Source organism: Vidua macroura, chromosome 10, assembly GCF_024509145.1.
Source record: "Vidua macroura isolate BioBank_ID:100142 chromosome 10, ASM2450914v1, whole genome shotgun sequence".
Taxonomy (NCBI): Eukaryota; Metazoa; Chordata; class Aves; order Passeriformes; family Viduidae; genus Vidua; species Vidua macroura.
The window spans coordinates 12,474,313-12,488,392 of NC_071580.1; the positions used below are offsets into that span (position 1 = coordinate 12,474,313).

At 44.3% G+C, this 14,080-nt stretch overlaps 2 protein-coding genes across 6 annotated transcripts in view; both read right to left on the minus strand.

Moving 5' to 3' along the window:
- XXYLT1 (xyloside xylosyltransferase 1) overlaps window positions 1-4,358 on the minus strand; it is a 33,230-nt gene extending 28,872 nt beyond the window's left edge. Inside the window, exon 1 of the mRNA XM_053985886.1 lies at window positions 3,963-4,358. Within this exon, the coding sequence (XP_053841861.1) occupies window positions 3,963-4,358 (396 nt within the window). The remainder of the gene's footprint in view (window positions 1-3,962) is intronic.
- ACAP2 (ArfGAP with coiled-coil, ankyrin repeat and PH domains 2) overlaps window positions 1-14,080 on the minus strand; it is a 70,715-nt gene that overhangs the window by 2,243 nt on the left and 54,392 nt on the right. For 4 of the 5 annotated variants that reach the window (XM_053985884.1, XM_053985885.1, XM_053985883.1 and 1 more), the window contains 4 exons: window positions 13,680-13,789; window positions 13,191-13,301; window positions 12,889-12,950; window positions 4,455-8,977 (listed from right to left, as the gene is read on the minus strand). In XM_053985884.1, the coding sequence (XP_053841859.1) occupies window positions 8,874-8,977; window positions 12,889-12,950; window positions 13,191-13,301; window positions 13,680-13,789 (387 nt within the window). In that variant the 3' untranslated portion in view covers window positions 4,455-8,873. Of the gene's footprint in view, window positions 1-4,454; window positions 8,978-12,888; window positions 12,951-13,190; window positions 13,302-13,679; window positions 13,790-14,080 lie in introns of those variants that run through there. The other variant, XR_008438541.1, reaches the window with a different exon arrangement.

Here is a 14,080-nt window from a genome sequence, read left to right on the forward strand (position 1 = left end):
GGCTGAGCCCACTGCAGGGCACTGCTGGAGGACAGGCAGAACTGAGGCCCTATGGCCCCATCCTGGGGAGGGCACCCTAAACACCCACACTCAGCCCCTGACCCTTGCCATCAGCCGGGTGCCGCAGGAGCCCTCGTGCAGGCTCCGTGGCCAGCACGTCCCTCGGTGGGGCGGCCCCGCTGCTGCTGTCCCGGCTGCTGGGCTCGGAGCCAAGGCCTGCAGCCGAACAGCAGGAAAGACACAGAACAACCCGTACCAGGAAAGTGCATTGGGAGAGCTCGTCGGCAGCCACACCTGGCTTTGGATAGCACAGCACAGTCCCCAAGACACTGCACGGGAGGAAACTCTGTTACCATTAGGCAGCACCTCACCCCGGCCCTGCTGAGCTATATGGTTGGTTGTGCCATCGTGGTGACAGCGACCGCACTGAGCAGGACAGCAGCCACCCCAGGTGACCAAACAAGCAAACCACCACTACTCTCCAAATGCAAAGGAACTGAGAGCCTGTTCATGAAACTGAGCACCACCAGCACAGGGATGTGCGATGCTCTGCTCCCAGCCCAGCTTGGCAGGGGCAGATTTGGGGTCTGGCTGGGCTGGAGAAGCATGGAAGAGAAATACAGCACCTGTAACCACCCTTCTGCATCCAGCAAGGGCAGCCTGAGGTGTGTACAGTACCTAGGAAAGGAGGAAAAATGCCAAACCAATTCCAGTCACCTCTAAAGTAAGCATACTGCCAAGCACCAGTGGACAAAAGTTATAGGAGAGATACTCCGGAAACTCCAGACACAGCATCCTCTGCCTTTCCACTCCTGCCAAAGAAAACAGGAAAAACATGTCTTTTGCCCACCCTTTTGTACTTCTGCAAAGCAAACTCCTGAGCAGCTGAATTTTGCTCCTGCAGCCACAGGCCAGGCAGCCTCTCTGGGACTGTGAAGGCTTCTTCCCTCCTCACTGCTGACTTTAGCACAGCTTGTTGATCTGCTGCTAATTTTGTACTTCATTATTTATTTGTGTAACAGCTCTTAGTAAATCCCTGTAGCTAAATCCAACCACGTTTGCTGAGGACATTAAGAAAAGTTCTAGGGGTTTCCTGTGCAAGCACAGTTTTATAAACACACATCCCACACTGATGACAGACCACAGACCCTTTCTACTGATTCACTAGGAAAAAACAACCTGCATTTATTTTCCCTTTAACTTTCCCTCCTTCCCACGTCGATCATCCTCGCAGGTCTCCGTAAGCATGGAGTGATGGCACCCCAGTTACATCCAGCCCAGCAGCATCCTTCGTGGGGCTCATCTGAACAGGAAACCAGGATGAGCAGAGAGCCGAACACGCAGTTCGTGTTATTATGGCAGGGAAATGGAATCAACAAGAGATAGGAATCGCACAAGGAGTTGCAGCACACAGCCTGGAGTGGCAGGAAACGGGGCGAGCTGGTGCTCTGTGTAGGCACAGTGTCGGCCGAGGCTGGCCCGGGCTCGCTGCCGGACACCTCCCGCTGGCCGGGGTCGGGAGAGGCTACAGAGATCCCCCTGCCACCCGTGTGCTGTCACAAAGCCCCGGTAAGAGCCCACCGAGGCCCCGCACGGGCAGGACGGCCGCGGGCTGGGTCCTCCCGCCGCCTCCCGGCCGCAGACGCGGAGCACGAGCTCCCTCTGCCGCCGCCGCCCGGCTGCGCTCCCGGCTGCACATCTGGGGCACATCTGCACGGCCAGCGCGAGCGCTGACTGTGCACGCCCGGACAGCCCTGCCCTGCTGGGAGCGTCCAGTGCCTGAGCTGCTCCCAGACACCCAGCGCCTGCACCCCACAGCCCCTCTGCCCTCACTCTGCACACTGTGCCCGGGCTGCAGCCGGCTGCTGCAGTCTCCAGGACACTTTGAAAGTTACTGAATCTGCCTAGGGAGAGAGAAAAGCTGCCCACAACCTCCCCAGGGGTTATGATCCATGTCTGACTCTGGGCTTCACTCTAATAGAAAAGCCAACTGATCCCAGCTTTGCTAGGATGGGAGGGCAAGGGCAGCTCCAAAAGCTGGGCCTGAACCACTTCCTCATTAAGAAAAGGTAAAGTTCAGGGTGTTTTATCAGTCGAGCCTCAGTGGCTCCAGCTGCCCCCTGAGCACTTTATCAAGCCTTATATCTGAGCCTGTGCTACGAAAACAGCATAAGAAAAAGAGAGAGTTCTGCACACACCAAGAGGAGCAGGAAACAAGACGATGGAGATGGGTTACTGCTGGAGCTAGCTGAGCATCAGGATCAATCATCTTCAACATTTTAGCAGGAGCACCAGAAGTCCAAGCTAGGCATAAGTTTCCTACTGGTAAAAAAGAGGAATGGGGTATGCTACAACAAGAATAAAGAGGTGCTGTCACCTGCTGGCATTCCAGAAACTAGCCCAGGATTGACAAGGCTGCATGCTTGAGAAGCAGAATAGCCTCTGCTCTGTACCTAAAAGCAGAGAAATGGACCAGTCCAAAACGCACTGCCAACCACAGGCTAGCCACTGAAACCAGGCTCTGCCAGGACAGAGAGAACCAGCTGTCACACTGAGCAGATCTCAGTGGGAGCTCACCTGAAACCTCCATATCATGCTGCCTGCTTACACCTGGGAGACCAGTTCTGGTGCCAGACATACTCACCAAGCCATGAGCCAGGTTTCACTGTGACTCCACGGGCACCTACAGACAGGGGCCAATCCACAACAGACAAATCACTTCACGCTTCCAACTCCAACTCCCAGCCCGTGTTACTCTGGAGAAATGAGGCTGGCAAGGCTGCCTGCTGAGAAGTTTGTTCCCCAGAGGGGCAGATGGTAGTAAGGCAGCCTACACAAAGGGGTGATTGCAAGGGATGTGCACACCATAGCGGCATGGGGGTCCTCTTACTCCAGGAGACATAACACCACAAACCTGGATTGGGTTGTTGTACCACATCAGCACTGCACCATCACGGGGCAGTCAGTCCATCCTGCTGTGGAGTACAAGAATCCTCCTGAGGGAGCTGTGCAGACCCTCCAGACAGCCAAGCACTCCTGCATAGTGTGGGTCTCCCATCATGGCTGCATGACCTGACTGAGGGCCAGCACTAAGAAAGGACTTGTTTAAAGAAAACCAGTGGTAGAATTATTTACCAGTTAAGTGTCTGTATGAAAACTGTTAAGGTTACACTTCTAGTTTCATTTTGGCAGAGTTCAGCTAATGTGAAATACAGGATTTATGAGCAATAAATTTACAGCAGGACTAGAGGACACTTCCAAGCAATGCTCTGCAGCAGCACCTCAGGACAGGAGAGTCAGGTTACCTGGAATCTCTGAACTTAACCCCTCTCCAGTTTTCAGACACCTGTTTAATGTGAAGGAAAGCCAGACCTTGCATAAACTACACTGGTTGTGGATTTGGGAGGCAGAACCATTTTCATGGAAGTAGGGACATTCGTATGTGGATGCACTAGAGCCCCTGCAGGCTCTCCATTCCTGCTCTCAAGAGCCACTAGTACCAGGTCAACGTTCTCTCCTGATCGGGAACCCATCGAGATACAAGCACACGTGGTCCTCGTGTCGAGGTGCTGAAGCAGGACCAACAGGGCCTGCAGGAGGGCAGCACTGCTTAGAGCAACTGCTCCGCTCCAGGTGGTGTGCCGGACGTGCTCCCAGGCCACGCTGCTGCCCAGTCCCAGCTGAGAATCGCCGGGCTGCACCAGGACACCTCCCCACAGGCAGCAGCGGTGGGGACAAGAACAAGCCCCTCACGACTCCCGAGACTGGGGAGCAGGGGGCGCTCCTCCAGCAGAGTGGGAGCGAACCGCTCTGCTGGGAGCCGGCACGTGGGCCGCTGGTTGAGGGAGTTCCTTCCCGCCGGACTGCTGTTCCCAGCGTCCCGCGGGAAGAGCCCCAGGACGCCCCGGCAGACCGCCCGCTCGCTCCCCGCGGGCCCGGCCCGCCCCTCGGCCCCCGCGCACCTGGTGGCGGAAGGCGGCGCCGCGCAGCAGGTCCCGCAGCAGCCCGAGGCCGATGTCGCGGCTGGCGCCCTCGGTGACGAGGTGGAGGTGCAGCACATCGGCGGCGCCCAGGCGGCCGTGCCGCACCAGCGAGCGCAACGCCGCCTGCGCCTTGTCGCGGAGCGCGGGGTTGCGCTCCGCCTTGGTGAACATGAACAGGAGGTGCAGCCCGCGGGGCCCCGGGCCGGCCGGGGCGGGCGGCGTGGCGCGCAGGCGGCGGGTGGCGCTGGAGAAGGTCTCGCCGCCGCCGCCCAGGTAGTAGAAGGCGCAGACGGCCACGGCCGCGGCCGCCGCCAGGGCCGCGGGCTGCGGGCAGCGCGGGCAGCCCCGGCGCGCCGAGCCCCGCAGCGCCGCCATGGCGGGGCGGCACCGCCCCCGGCACCGCCCGCCCCGCAGCGGGGCGGGGACGCGGCCGGGCCGGCCCTGCACAAAGACACGCTACACACACTGCAGTCAAGTTTTAGATACAAAGTCTACAGCCGTACATAACGCGAAGGAGGGCGGAGTATACAGTCTGTACAATTACAGCTTGGGGGTGGGGCCGGGAAGAGTTTTTTTACATTTTACTGCTGGAATGCTTAAAAAACACCGAGTACAGAGGAACGCGCGGAGAAAAAAAAAAAAAAGTTCATTACTTCGGAGAAAGTAACGTCTCTGCTTGAGAAAACGATGATTTCTTGGCGATTTCTGTCAAAACATGGAAAACTTAGGCTCCTAACAGAAAAGTGTGTGGAATTTTTCCTCCTCTATCATCTCCTTCCATGGGAAGAGAAACAAGAAAATACTGTATGCAGAAAGATAAAGCAAGCATATGAAAGGTTATATACCAAAGTGGTACACTCATCCTTTTCCCCAGTAGTGCCTCTCCAGAGTTGTCCCTGTTTTAAAACTGTGCCTCTGTGTAGAGCACGGGAGCAAGGCATGTTGGTTGTCAGACTGCACAAGCCATAAACTCCAACTTGGGAAAAAGTGTCCATAATGAATGGGGCAGAGATTGTAGCCTGGAAAATTGATTCTCAAAATACTTTGTGTGTTGAAGAATCAGAATAATTAGCTAAGTCCTTCTGACACTGTAAAAATATCATGTCCTTTGTACTTACATATTATTATTTGCAGTTTCATCAAAGGGTCATTTCATAGTCACTGTGTTATTTGAGATTCTCAAGATGAAGCAGCAGAGGTAACATCCACAATTTAAAACAGATGGCTGCAGAGAAGCACCGAAGTCCTGGAAACATGACATCAACCCTTGGCTTGTTCTAGTTCTCACCTTTTTAGTTTAGTACTACAAAGTTTATGCTCTATCTAGGAGACCTAGTAATTTGGACAACACGTGTACTGATGTCACAATGTAACACAAGAGAAACTTCCTCTTGTACAGGGATTTGCTGACAGCAGTTGGAAGGTCTGGTTGCATTTTCTAAAACTATTTCAGCTCAGTATACAAACAGGTAAAATATAAAACCCCACAGAGCGAAAAATGCAGTATTAATACAGGATCCTTTAGCACTCTAACATTAAAAGCCACAAATGGTACAATCCATAATCTCAAAAATTAGTGGAAAGACTGCCACTGATATCAGCGACTTCCTGGATCAGGTCCTACTGGGCAGAGGGGCTGAAGTCCACAATGCACTAATGAGCACCTGGAACACACATCCATCTGATTGCAATGTGGGCTGTTTGTGAAGGCAAAGAAATACCTCTACAATCCAAATTCACCTTCATCCAAATTCATGTGAACAAATTCCACTGTATAACACAGATAGTGGCATAATTCAATATGATCATTCAGAAATTTAAGTTTGTATGCACTGTACTGACACTAACATAAAACATGAAACCTTATGAACAGTCAAAACAATTGATACTACTAATAAGCCACCAGAGACACTATTTTAATCAACATGCAATGGACGTACATTACACCTCTGAAATCAAGATAAATTAGAATGTAAGTTGAATTCCTCAACATTTGTTGTTCCAAGAGACTTTTGGAACACATAGCACAGATATTATACTATCCTTCAATGGGCTATCTAATATAGAAAATTACTAAAAATCTCTATGAAGGATGGTTTTAAAATATGTTGGGAATCTTCTGCTTTGTCTCTCACTACTGTATTTCATACCTACAGAGAAACATGAATTGGAATTGAACCTTTCTATTGCCTGGTACAAAGTACAAAATGTTAACCCACAATGGAACCTTACTGTCTATTATTTCACTTAGATTCCCTTTGGAATAGAAATGGAAGTTTCCTAATATTACTGAGCAGAACATGAGTCAAAACTCAATATGGAATCCAGATCTTCAGAGCTGTGGTGATAATCACACTGCTGAGGGCTGAATCCTGTGAGTCACAGAGGCCCTGGAACATGGAGCCTGCCAGAGCCTGGTGAGACTGAGCCATCAAACTTAATGGTACATTCATTTCTGCTGATAAGCAACATGTTACCATTGCACCTGACCTGAAAAAGGCTTTAACTGAGTGCAGCTTATACTGGGCATCCTATCATACCCAAAAGGACAGGGGAACAAGGCTGAGGATCACAAGTGACACACCTACTCCCAAAGCCATTAAAACACCAGTGCTCCTGACAAGTCACACCACCTGTCAGTCAGGTGGGATTCATCCTTTAGCACAGACAGACTGATACTGTTTCCCAGACAGATGAGAGTCAGGAACACAACGCATGATGTGTAGAGCTACAGGGAAGCAATTTCTTAGTCTAGAGAAGTCAATCTGCAGAGATTTTGTGGCCAGGGAGGAAATCACCAGTGAGAATTTGAAATAAGTCTCTCAGATCTGTTCTCCAGCAGCCTGGACTGAGACAGCAATTATGCCACTAAGCTTTAGGCAGCTCTACATTCCAGCCAATCACACTACACACTGCCTGCCAGCCAGGCTGGGAAAGACAAACATTTAAAAAAATCTACATCTAAGGTGGATATTATGCAGTCATATTGTCACATTGTCCCATCTATATACCAGGAGTCTTACTTTTCCTAAGATCTACTAAAACACCCATTTGCTGGTAAATACTGCTGATTAGGAAGTATATTATAATTTCATAGGCAGCTATTTAAAAACCAGCTTACTAAAAATTACTGCTTACAGATGATATCCTTAAGTTTCTTATTCAGACTAAATGTGCACTTTAAATGGGCAGAATTTGTTTTTCCTACCATAATTAGACCACAGCCAAAGCAAGAACTGTCTTGTAAGATTATTCTGCTTGGAAATAACATCCACTGGACAATTCTACAACACTACTAATTTTGTAACAATAATAATATGCAGACTATTACACATTTGATGCAAAATTATAAGTGTTTGAAATACCTTCTTAAAACTTAACATGCCAGAAAGTTTAACTTTACCATAGTTTACAGATTTCAATTTGTTTTATCCCAGTTTTCTTATATTTCCATGAAGAAAAGCCAATTCATTTCCTAAATACACTTAAACAGCAGGTTAACATAATGCCACAGCTATTAGGATTACTGAAAACTGATTACTGAAAACTCACATTGATACTATGTCACCTAAAAACTCCATTTAGGTTGTCTCCATAGGGTAGACAAATAGAGGATAAAGAATTGCATCTGTTGATTTGAAATTTAGAAGGATTATTATCTAGGTATAAATAACCTGATATATAAGCATATATCTAGAGACACGATTTATACATGCACAAGGGCAGAGTGGGGCTCACTACTGCATAAAGCAAATTGTCTTGCTGCCCTCACAACACAGTTGCAGACTGTGATGATTCATTACTTGACAGAAATGTGCACTGAAATTCTAGTTTTTCTTGTGCTCACCTTAGTTTAGACAACACAAACATCCTTGTAAATTATACAAGGGCTACTGCTTCCTGATAGAAGGGATTGATTGCCCTAAACTTAAGAGTGGCTGCAAGACATGAGACTTTTATACTGAGCTTAGGGCCTGTACTGAGAACAGCAAAAAGTAGAAATAGCCTTTGTACAACTATTCTACACAAACTTTGTTGGCTCAATATTTACTTTCATGTCTCAAATTTCAAGTTTTCGTGTCAAAATACTACAAACAAACCCCACATCATGTCCAAAAGGATTAAGTTTATTTTTCATGAAAGGTTCCACATGCTCATTTAGAAGGATACTTGCTGCACTGAAAGTTTAATTTAAGAGGAAAAGAAAAAAAAGGAAAATGGACTGCTCTTAGGAATTTGGTCCCCAGGATATATCCCTTTGTGACTGACCCGCAGTCACCAGCATAAAGGCCAGCCTGGTGCTAGAGCTTCCACTGTGAAAGAGCTTGCAGAAGAGCAGGAGTTATCACATCTGTTATGAACAGCCTACCTTTAACTGGAGTCACCACAGGAGCAAGAGCATCTGTTGAGCTGCAGTCCCACAAATGGAAGGACAACTCAGTAACTCATTACCTAAATTCCCTTCCAAACAGTCCCAGAAAATGCAACCCAGACCTTCTTGTCAGAGGCACATTCTTTATGGCGACAGGGGGACAGAGGACAGTGGATGACCCTGGGTGGCAAAGCTGCTGTGACCACCCTGCGGTCGGAGCCCGCAGCGCTCCAGCCGTGCTCTGCCACCCCTGAGTGCGAGCTGCAAACGAGGGCGTGGAACAGGGGCTGCTTTGCACTCAGCTAGCAGGGACTCAGGGCTTTGAAGCATCTTCAGCTGCTGAGGTATATGTACTGTAGAACATAAACCAACTCATACACTTCCCCAGCTACCACAATCTAAAGCTACATTGGAGTGGTCATTTTATCCAAACTATCTAACAAAATGCATACAATTCATTCTGTTAAAGTAAAAAAAGACTTGCACTACAAGCTTCAGGTTCTTTTCCTTCTTGACACTTAAGACTTCTGGGAATCTGACTGCTGGAAGCGGTTTAACTTCTCTGGATTATTTGATGCCATTTGAGAAAAGTCACGAAAAATGTCCTGATAAATTTCATCTCCTAGGTAGAAAAGAAAAGAGAAACAGTTTTAAGCATTTGTAATAGTCAACATCACCCACCATCTCACAAATGCCCTACTGTGCTATCAATTACTGCATAACACTTAATTAATGTATGAATACTGCTTCTAGATGGAGTGATGCTGATGTGAACTCTGAAGGACTGGTTACTTGCATGCATGTTCTGTAGAAGCAAATTAAACAAAGCCAAACTATACCTGAAATAGTACCTCACAGGCAGCCACACAGAGGAAAGTCCAGAGTTAGAAAAGAAAAGTTAAAGCACTTTAAAGCAACTTAAAAAGAAAAAATATTTATTAGCTGTTAAAGAATAAAATCCTTGTTTGGGGGCAAGGAAGTGCTAACCAAGATTTTCTACAGAAAAAAAGATTTACGGCATAAATCTTGGAAACAGAGATCAGAATTCTTACAGCCAAACAGAATTCTCCATGAAAGAAACAATCAGCAAGCAATAATATATATATTAAAAAAGCAAACGTAAGTAGATAAATTATTGTCCATAAATTATTTTTGTCTATTACTTCAGCAAAAATAAAATTTCTACATTCATTTCATCTACATCTTTCATTACATTTTTCAGTTTGATCCATAAGAACAATGATACTGCCCCTAAAAATCTTTTTTTTTTTTTTTTCAATCTTCACCCTTTGTGCTTAAACACAACCCTACTACTTGAACATATTCCAAAATATGTTCCTCCCCCTCTCTGTCTACACAGGAAAACACATTTAGTAGTGATTACTTCTCGAGTCATTGCCAAGTCATTTTTTTGCCACTTGACAATGGACATTTTTTTCATTAATTTTCACATTCTTTCATCTATTGGAGCATTTAGGGCCTTGAGCTCAAGTTCTGTTTTAAAACACTAACCATACCCTTTCATCTTCAAAAGGAATTAAATGCATCAAACATTGGGTTGGGCCAGGAGCTATGTAGCCATCCAAATTTTAGAGTCTTCCCAACACAGATGGCCACACAGGACACAAGATCCCAGCACTACTGTTTCTTGCTGACAGCTTGATTAATAGCATGACAAAGAAATCAACCCAAAATCTCTCTCACCGTGTACATCAAATATGAAGATTTTTTTTTCCTAACATGATTGTGGAAGAAAAGAATGTTTTTGCGCTTAAAAGTTCGCACTACTGGGAAAAGTTACATTGTTTTGTTTTTCAATTTTTTAATGCACATTTGCAATATTAAAACTATCATTCTTTTGGAGATGAGACTCCATTCTTTTAAAACCATTTTCACAAATAATAACTGATCTTCCAGAAATATTTAACAGGGCAGTAACACAATTCTTCCCAGACTTTAAAAGATTAATACATTCAATACTGCTTATTAGGAAAAGTCAGTTCTACAGAAATTCCCTTTTGGTTTTCATATTTAATTTCAAGTACAGTGTCCCTGCCCATGGCAGGGGGGTTGGAACTAGATGATCTTTAAGGTCCCTTCCAACCTAAACCATTCAGTGATTCTGTGTTCTAGAGATGAAGCAGGCACATGACAGGTTTTATTGTAACAGCTTGTGAGAACTTCTTCCTCTGGGAGACCAGCACAGAATGGAGCTGTAACATTCACCAAAAGAATAGCTATGAAGGGCAAAAGCAGAATTAGGCTTCTGTGACAAAAGCAATTATGCTTTTAATACAGAAGTGGGTTCCACTGGTCAACAAGAACTGCAGTTCAAATTGCCACACTTGGTTCTTTCAAATTAAGTTGAAAGAAAAAGCTATTTTTGCAAGATAGATTGTGGCTCTGGCTTTGTCTCTATTACATAACAAAAATATTACATACAAAAATAGACTAAAATAAAGTGCCCCTGTAGTTTGTATGTTGCATTAATATGCTTGATACTGTAAACCTTATTATTTTAAAATTCTACTTTAAAATTGAATTCTGGAAGTTCCCTTTCCAAGCAATGTTTTCCCTAAAGTGCAGATTATATGTACAAAAATACTGTAACACTGCTTTACCATTTCACAGCAGAGTAACTCAAAAGGCACACATCATACATTCAAGAAAAGGTAGGAAGAAAAAGTAGCAATGCTAATATCAAAGAGTTAGCAAGACATACTGTAGCACCAGGAGATGAGCACTCAAGTATTGTACAGAAACAGTACTATGGTGTATATGGCTTCTACCACCAGAAATAATTTTTTAAAGCTGGTTTCAGCTAGTTCCCATTCCAGGAATGTTTTGGAAGACCAATTGTACCTTGCAAAGCAATATATTCATTCTCTCAGTAGCTCAAACCAGCCATATATATTTAAATTATAAATTTTGATGCCATTAGCTACATGAGCAATTGTTTATCAGCTGCTCTGCTAGAGCTGAGAAGTAGGCAGTTGGCTTCACTCTGATGACAACAAACTCATACAATGATATTTACCCTCACACAGCAAATATACAATTGTCTTGCAAATCCTTATTTTCTTCTAGAATCATAATTTTGGAACACTGGAGTTCTAAAGCAAGGGCAGTGCAGATAAGTTAACATGTATAAGCAGTGAAAGAGACCTGCATCCCTTAAAACCACAGAAAGGTGTGACACCTCATGATAGCAGACAGGTTCTGTGCTTACACTGACACAACCCTTCTATAGCAGACAAAAACATTCAAAACACTCAAATATTAACTCCAACTTCTAAAAGAAACTTCAACAAGTACCAGAGTGAAGGGGGCGGAGCTGTGCTATCCAGAGATACCGTAAGTTCTCTGGCTGAGACTCTGTGCTCCAGCTTGTTGCGTTAATTTCAGAAGTTATTCTAATGAAATCCCCCTGATTTTGTCAAACTCTGCCTGTTGTGGCAAATCTACTCTTGACTGTCAATCTCACCTTACCAGCTGTAAAGTAGCTGGATCAGATTGCATCAGCTGCCATCTCTAGATACTACTGCCCCAATGTGGCAACATCCCCCCTGCCCAATCCTCATGAGTCAGTGAAAAACACATGAGGGCTTTATGGGAGTAAACTGAGAGTACCCAGCACTCAACCCAAAAAATAAGGTTCACCTTTCACTTCTGCCAGGAATAGCAGGGTATTTTTAGCTGTCTAACTTCACAATCAAGTGTGCCTTCATTATTGGTACTTGCATGATATTAAATTACCTTCCTATGGAAGCAAATATCACATCAGAACACGGTGTAAATTAGATCTGAGTGCCTGAGAACAAAGTTGCACATATGCATTAAATATAATTTGTTACTTTCTTGCTGGAGCTGGCTCACGTATCTGCCAGCTTCTACTTTTTTTTTAACCAAACAAAAAGAAATTCTGCATACAAAAATACATACTTAAGAATGACTGCTTTGTTTCTTATCTTAACAAATAAAAATATTTAAAAATAAAATTTAAGTAATAATACTTTCCTATTTTTGTTTGGAGGCATTTTGAAATATTTGATGTACATTTTTTACATTGGTGTGCAAGTGTTTTTTTTTCTTAAAAAAGAAAAAGCAGACCATTCTACAGGAAGGAGAATGGTGTCCTGGAATAAGATGAACTCTTCAACAGTCTCTAAGGAAGCTGAGTCAGAAAGCTGCTACTAAATAATGTCAGGTAAATCCTAACATGACACAAATGTCAATGGAACAGCAATAGGAGAAAACTGTGGACAGCTACTAGCAAAACAGGGTGGTCATGGCTGTAGTAACACACTGCTATAATGATGCTCTTTAAACAGTCTCCTTTTAGGTTCCCTAAGTCCTCTGACAAAGTCACACCACTGAATTTCAATGAAGCTTTAGTGTTGGTTTATAAAAAACATTATTGTATGAAGCAATCTTAAATTTCCCTCAGACACTAAGAATCTAATTGTAAGCTAATAAATTCCTGTATACACTTCTTATACTGCATTTCAGTGTGGTTATTAGAAGAGTATTGACCTGGCTGCCCATAGAGTCCTTCTGATTCACGCATTTCTTCATTCATCCTTGCTAAGCGCAACCTGCCATTCAGAAAACAAAAGGAACAACGTCATCTTTAAAGCACAAAAAAGACTACAATGCAACACCTGCAACACTCTCATGAATCTCACATCAAAGAGGTCATCTACAGATAGAGAATTTTGATTTTTCTTTTGTTCTTCCGTTTTTATGTACAGGATTTTTGATATTTCTTTTATTTTTAACTTGAAACAGAATAGCAAAATATAAGTTAGAGTCAGAAAACAGAATGTACAACTTACAGTGTTACAATATCTGCATTTGCAGCTTCCACTGCTATACTCAATGGATCTTTCCCATCTTCATCAGTGGCATGCTGGTTTGCTCCTCGTTTTAGGAATAAGCACACTTGTCTGTTTAGAAAAAAAACATTGAAGAATATTTTTGACAATAAAGGAAAAAAGCTAATAAAGTCAAGCTAAATACAATGTATTTAGCATAAATTATCAAAAGTCTCATATATATCAAAATAGTGCAGTTCATCTAGAACATGTTAACAGCGTAGTAAGCAAACCATTTCTTTAACCCCCATGAGAAAACACATGTGTTTTGCTAGTGGATGAGACTGCTAAATCAAAATATTATTTCCTCTTTCACAACCAGAGTTAAAGAAAAACTTGTATCACCTGAAATAGTACTAAAATGTCAGAATATCTGGGGCTATGAAGAATCTTCCCATGAACAACTACAGTAAAGGATGGCCATGTACAAACTGTGGGGCAGTGAGTTACCCAGTGTGTCCTAGAACTGTGGCATGGTGCAGGGGCCCCCTTCCTTTCATGTCTCGGATGTTCACGTTGGCCCCATTCTGCAGCAAAAATTCACAAGTAACCAGTGAACCCTATGGAATCAAAACAAAGAAACAATTCAGCACCAGATCTCTAGAATCAAAACAAACATTTTCTGCCTTCTCACCACTGAGCCACCCAGTAAAGAAAACAAAAGGGAGTTGCTTCCAACTTTAAACATAGAATTCATAAACATTCTACTAGACATAGAATTCCAAACAAAGCATTAACAGGAAAAAATATTTCAGAAACAACTCTGAGAGAACACTGTAAACATAACTTCAGCATCACATTATCATTCATTAGGGAAGCAAGCAGCTCAAAAGCAACAGTGACACAGAAAT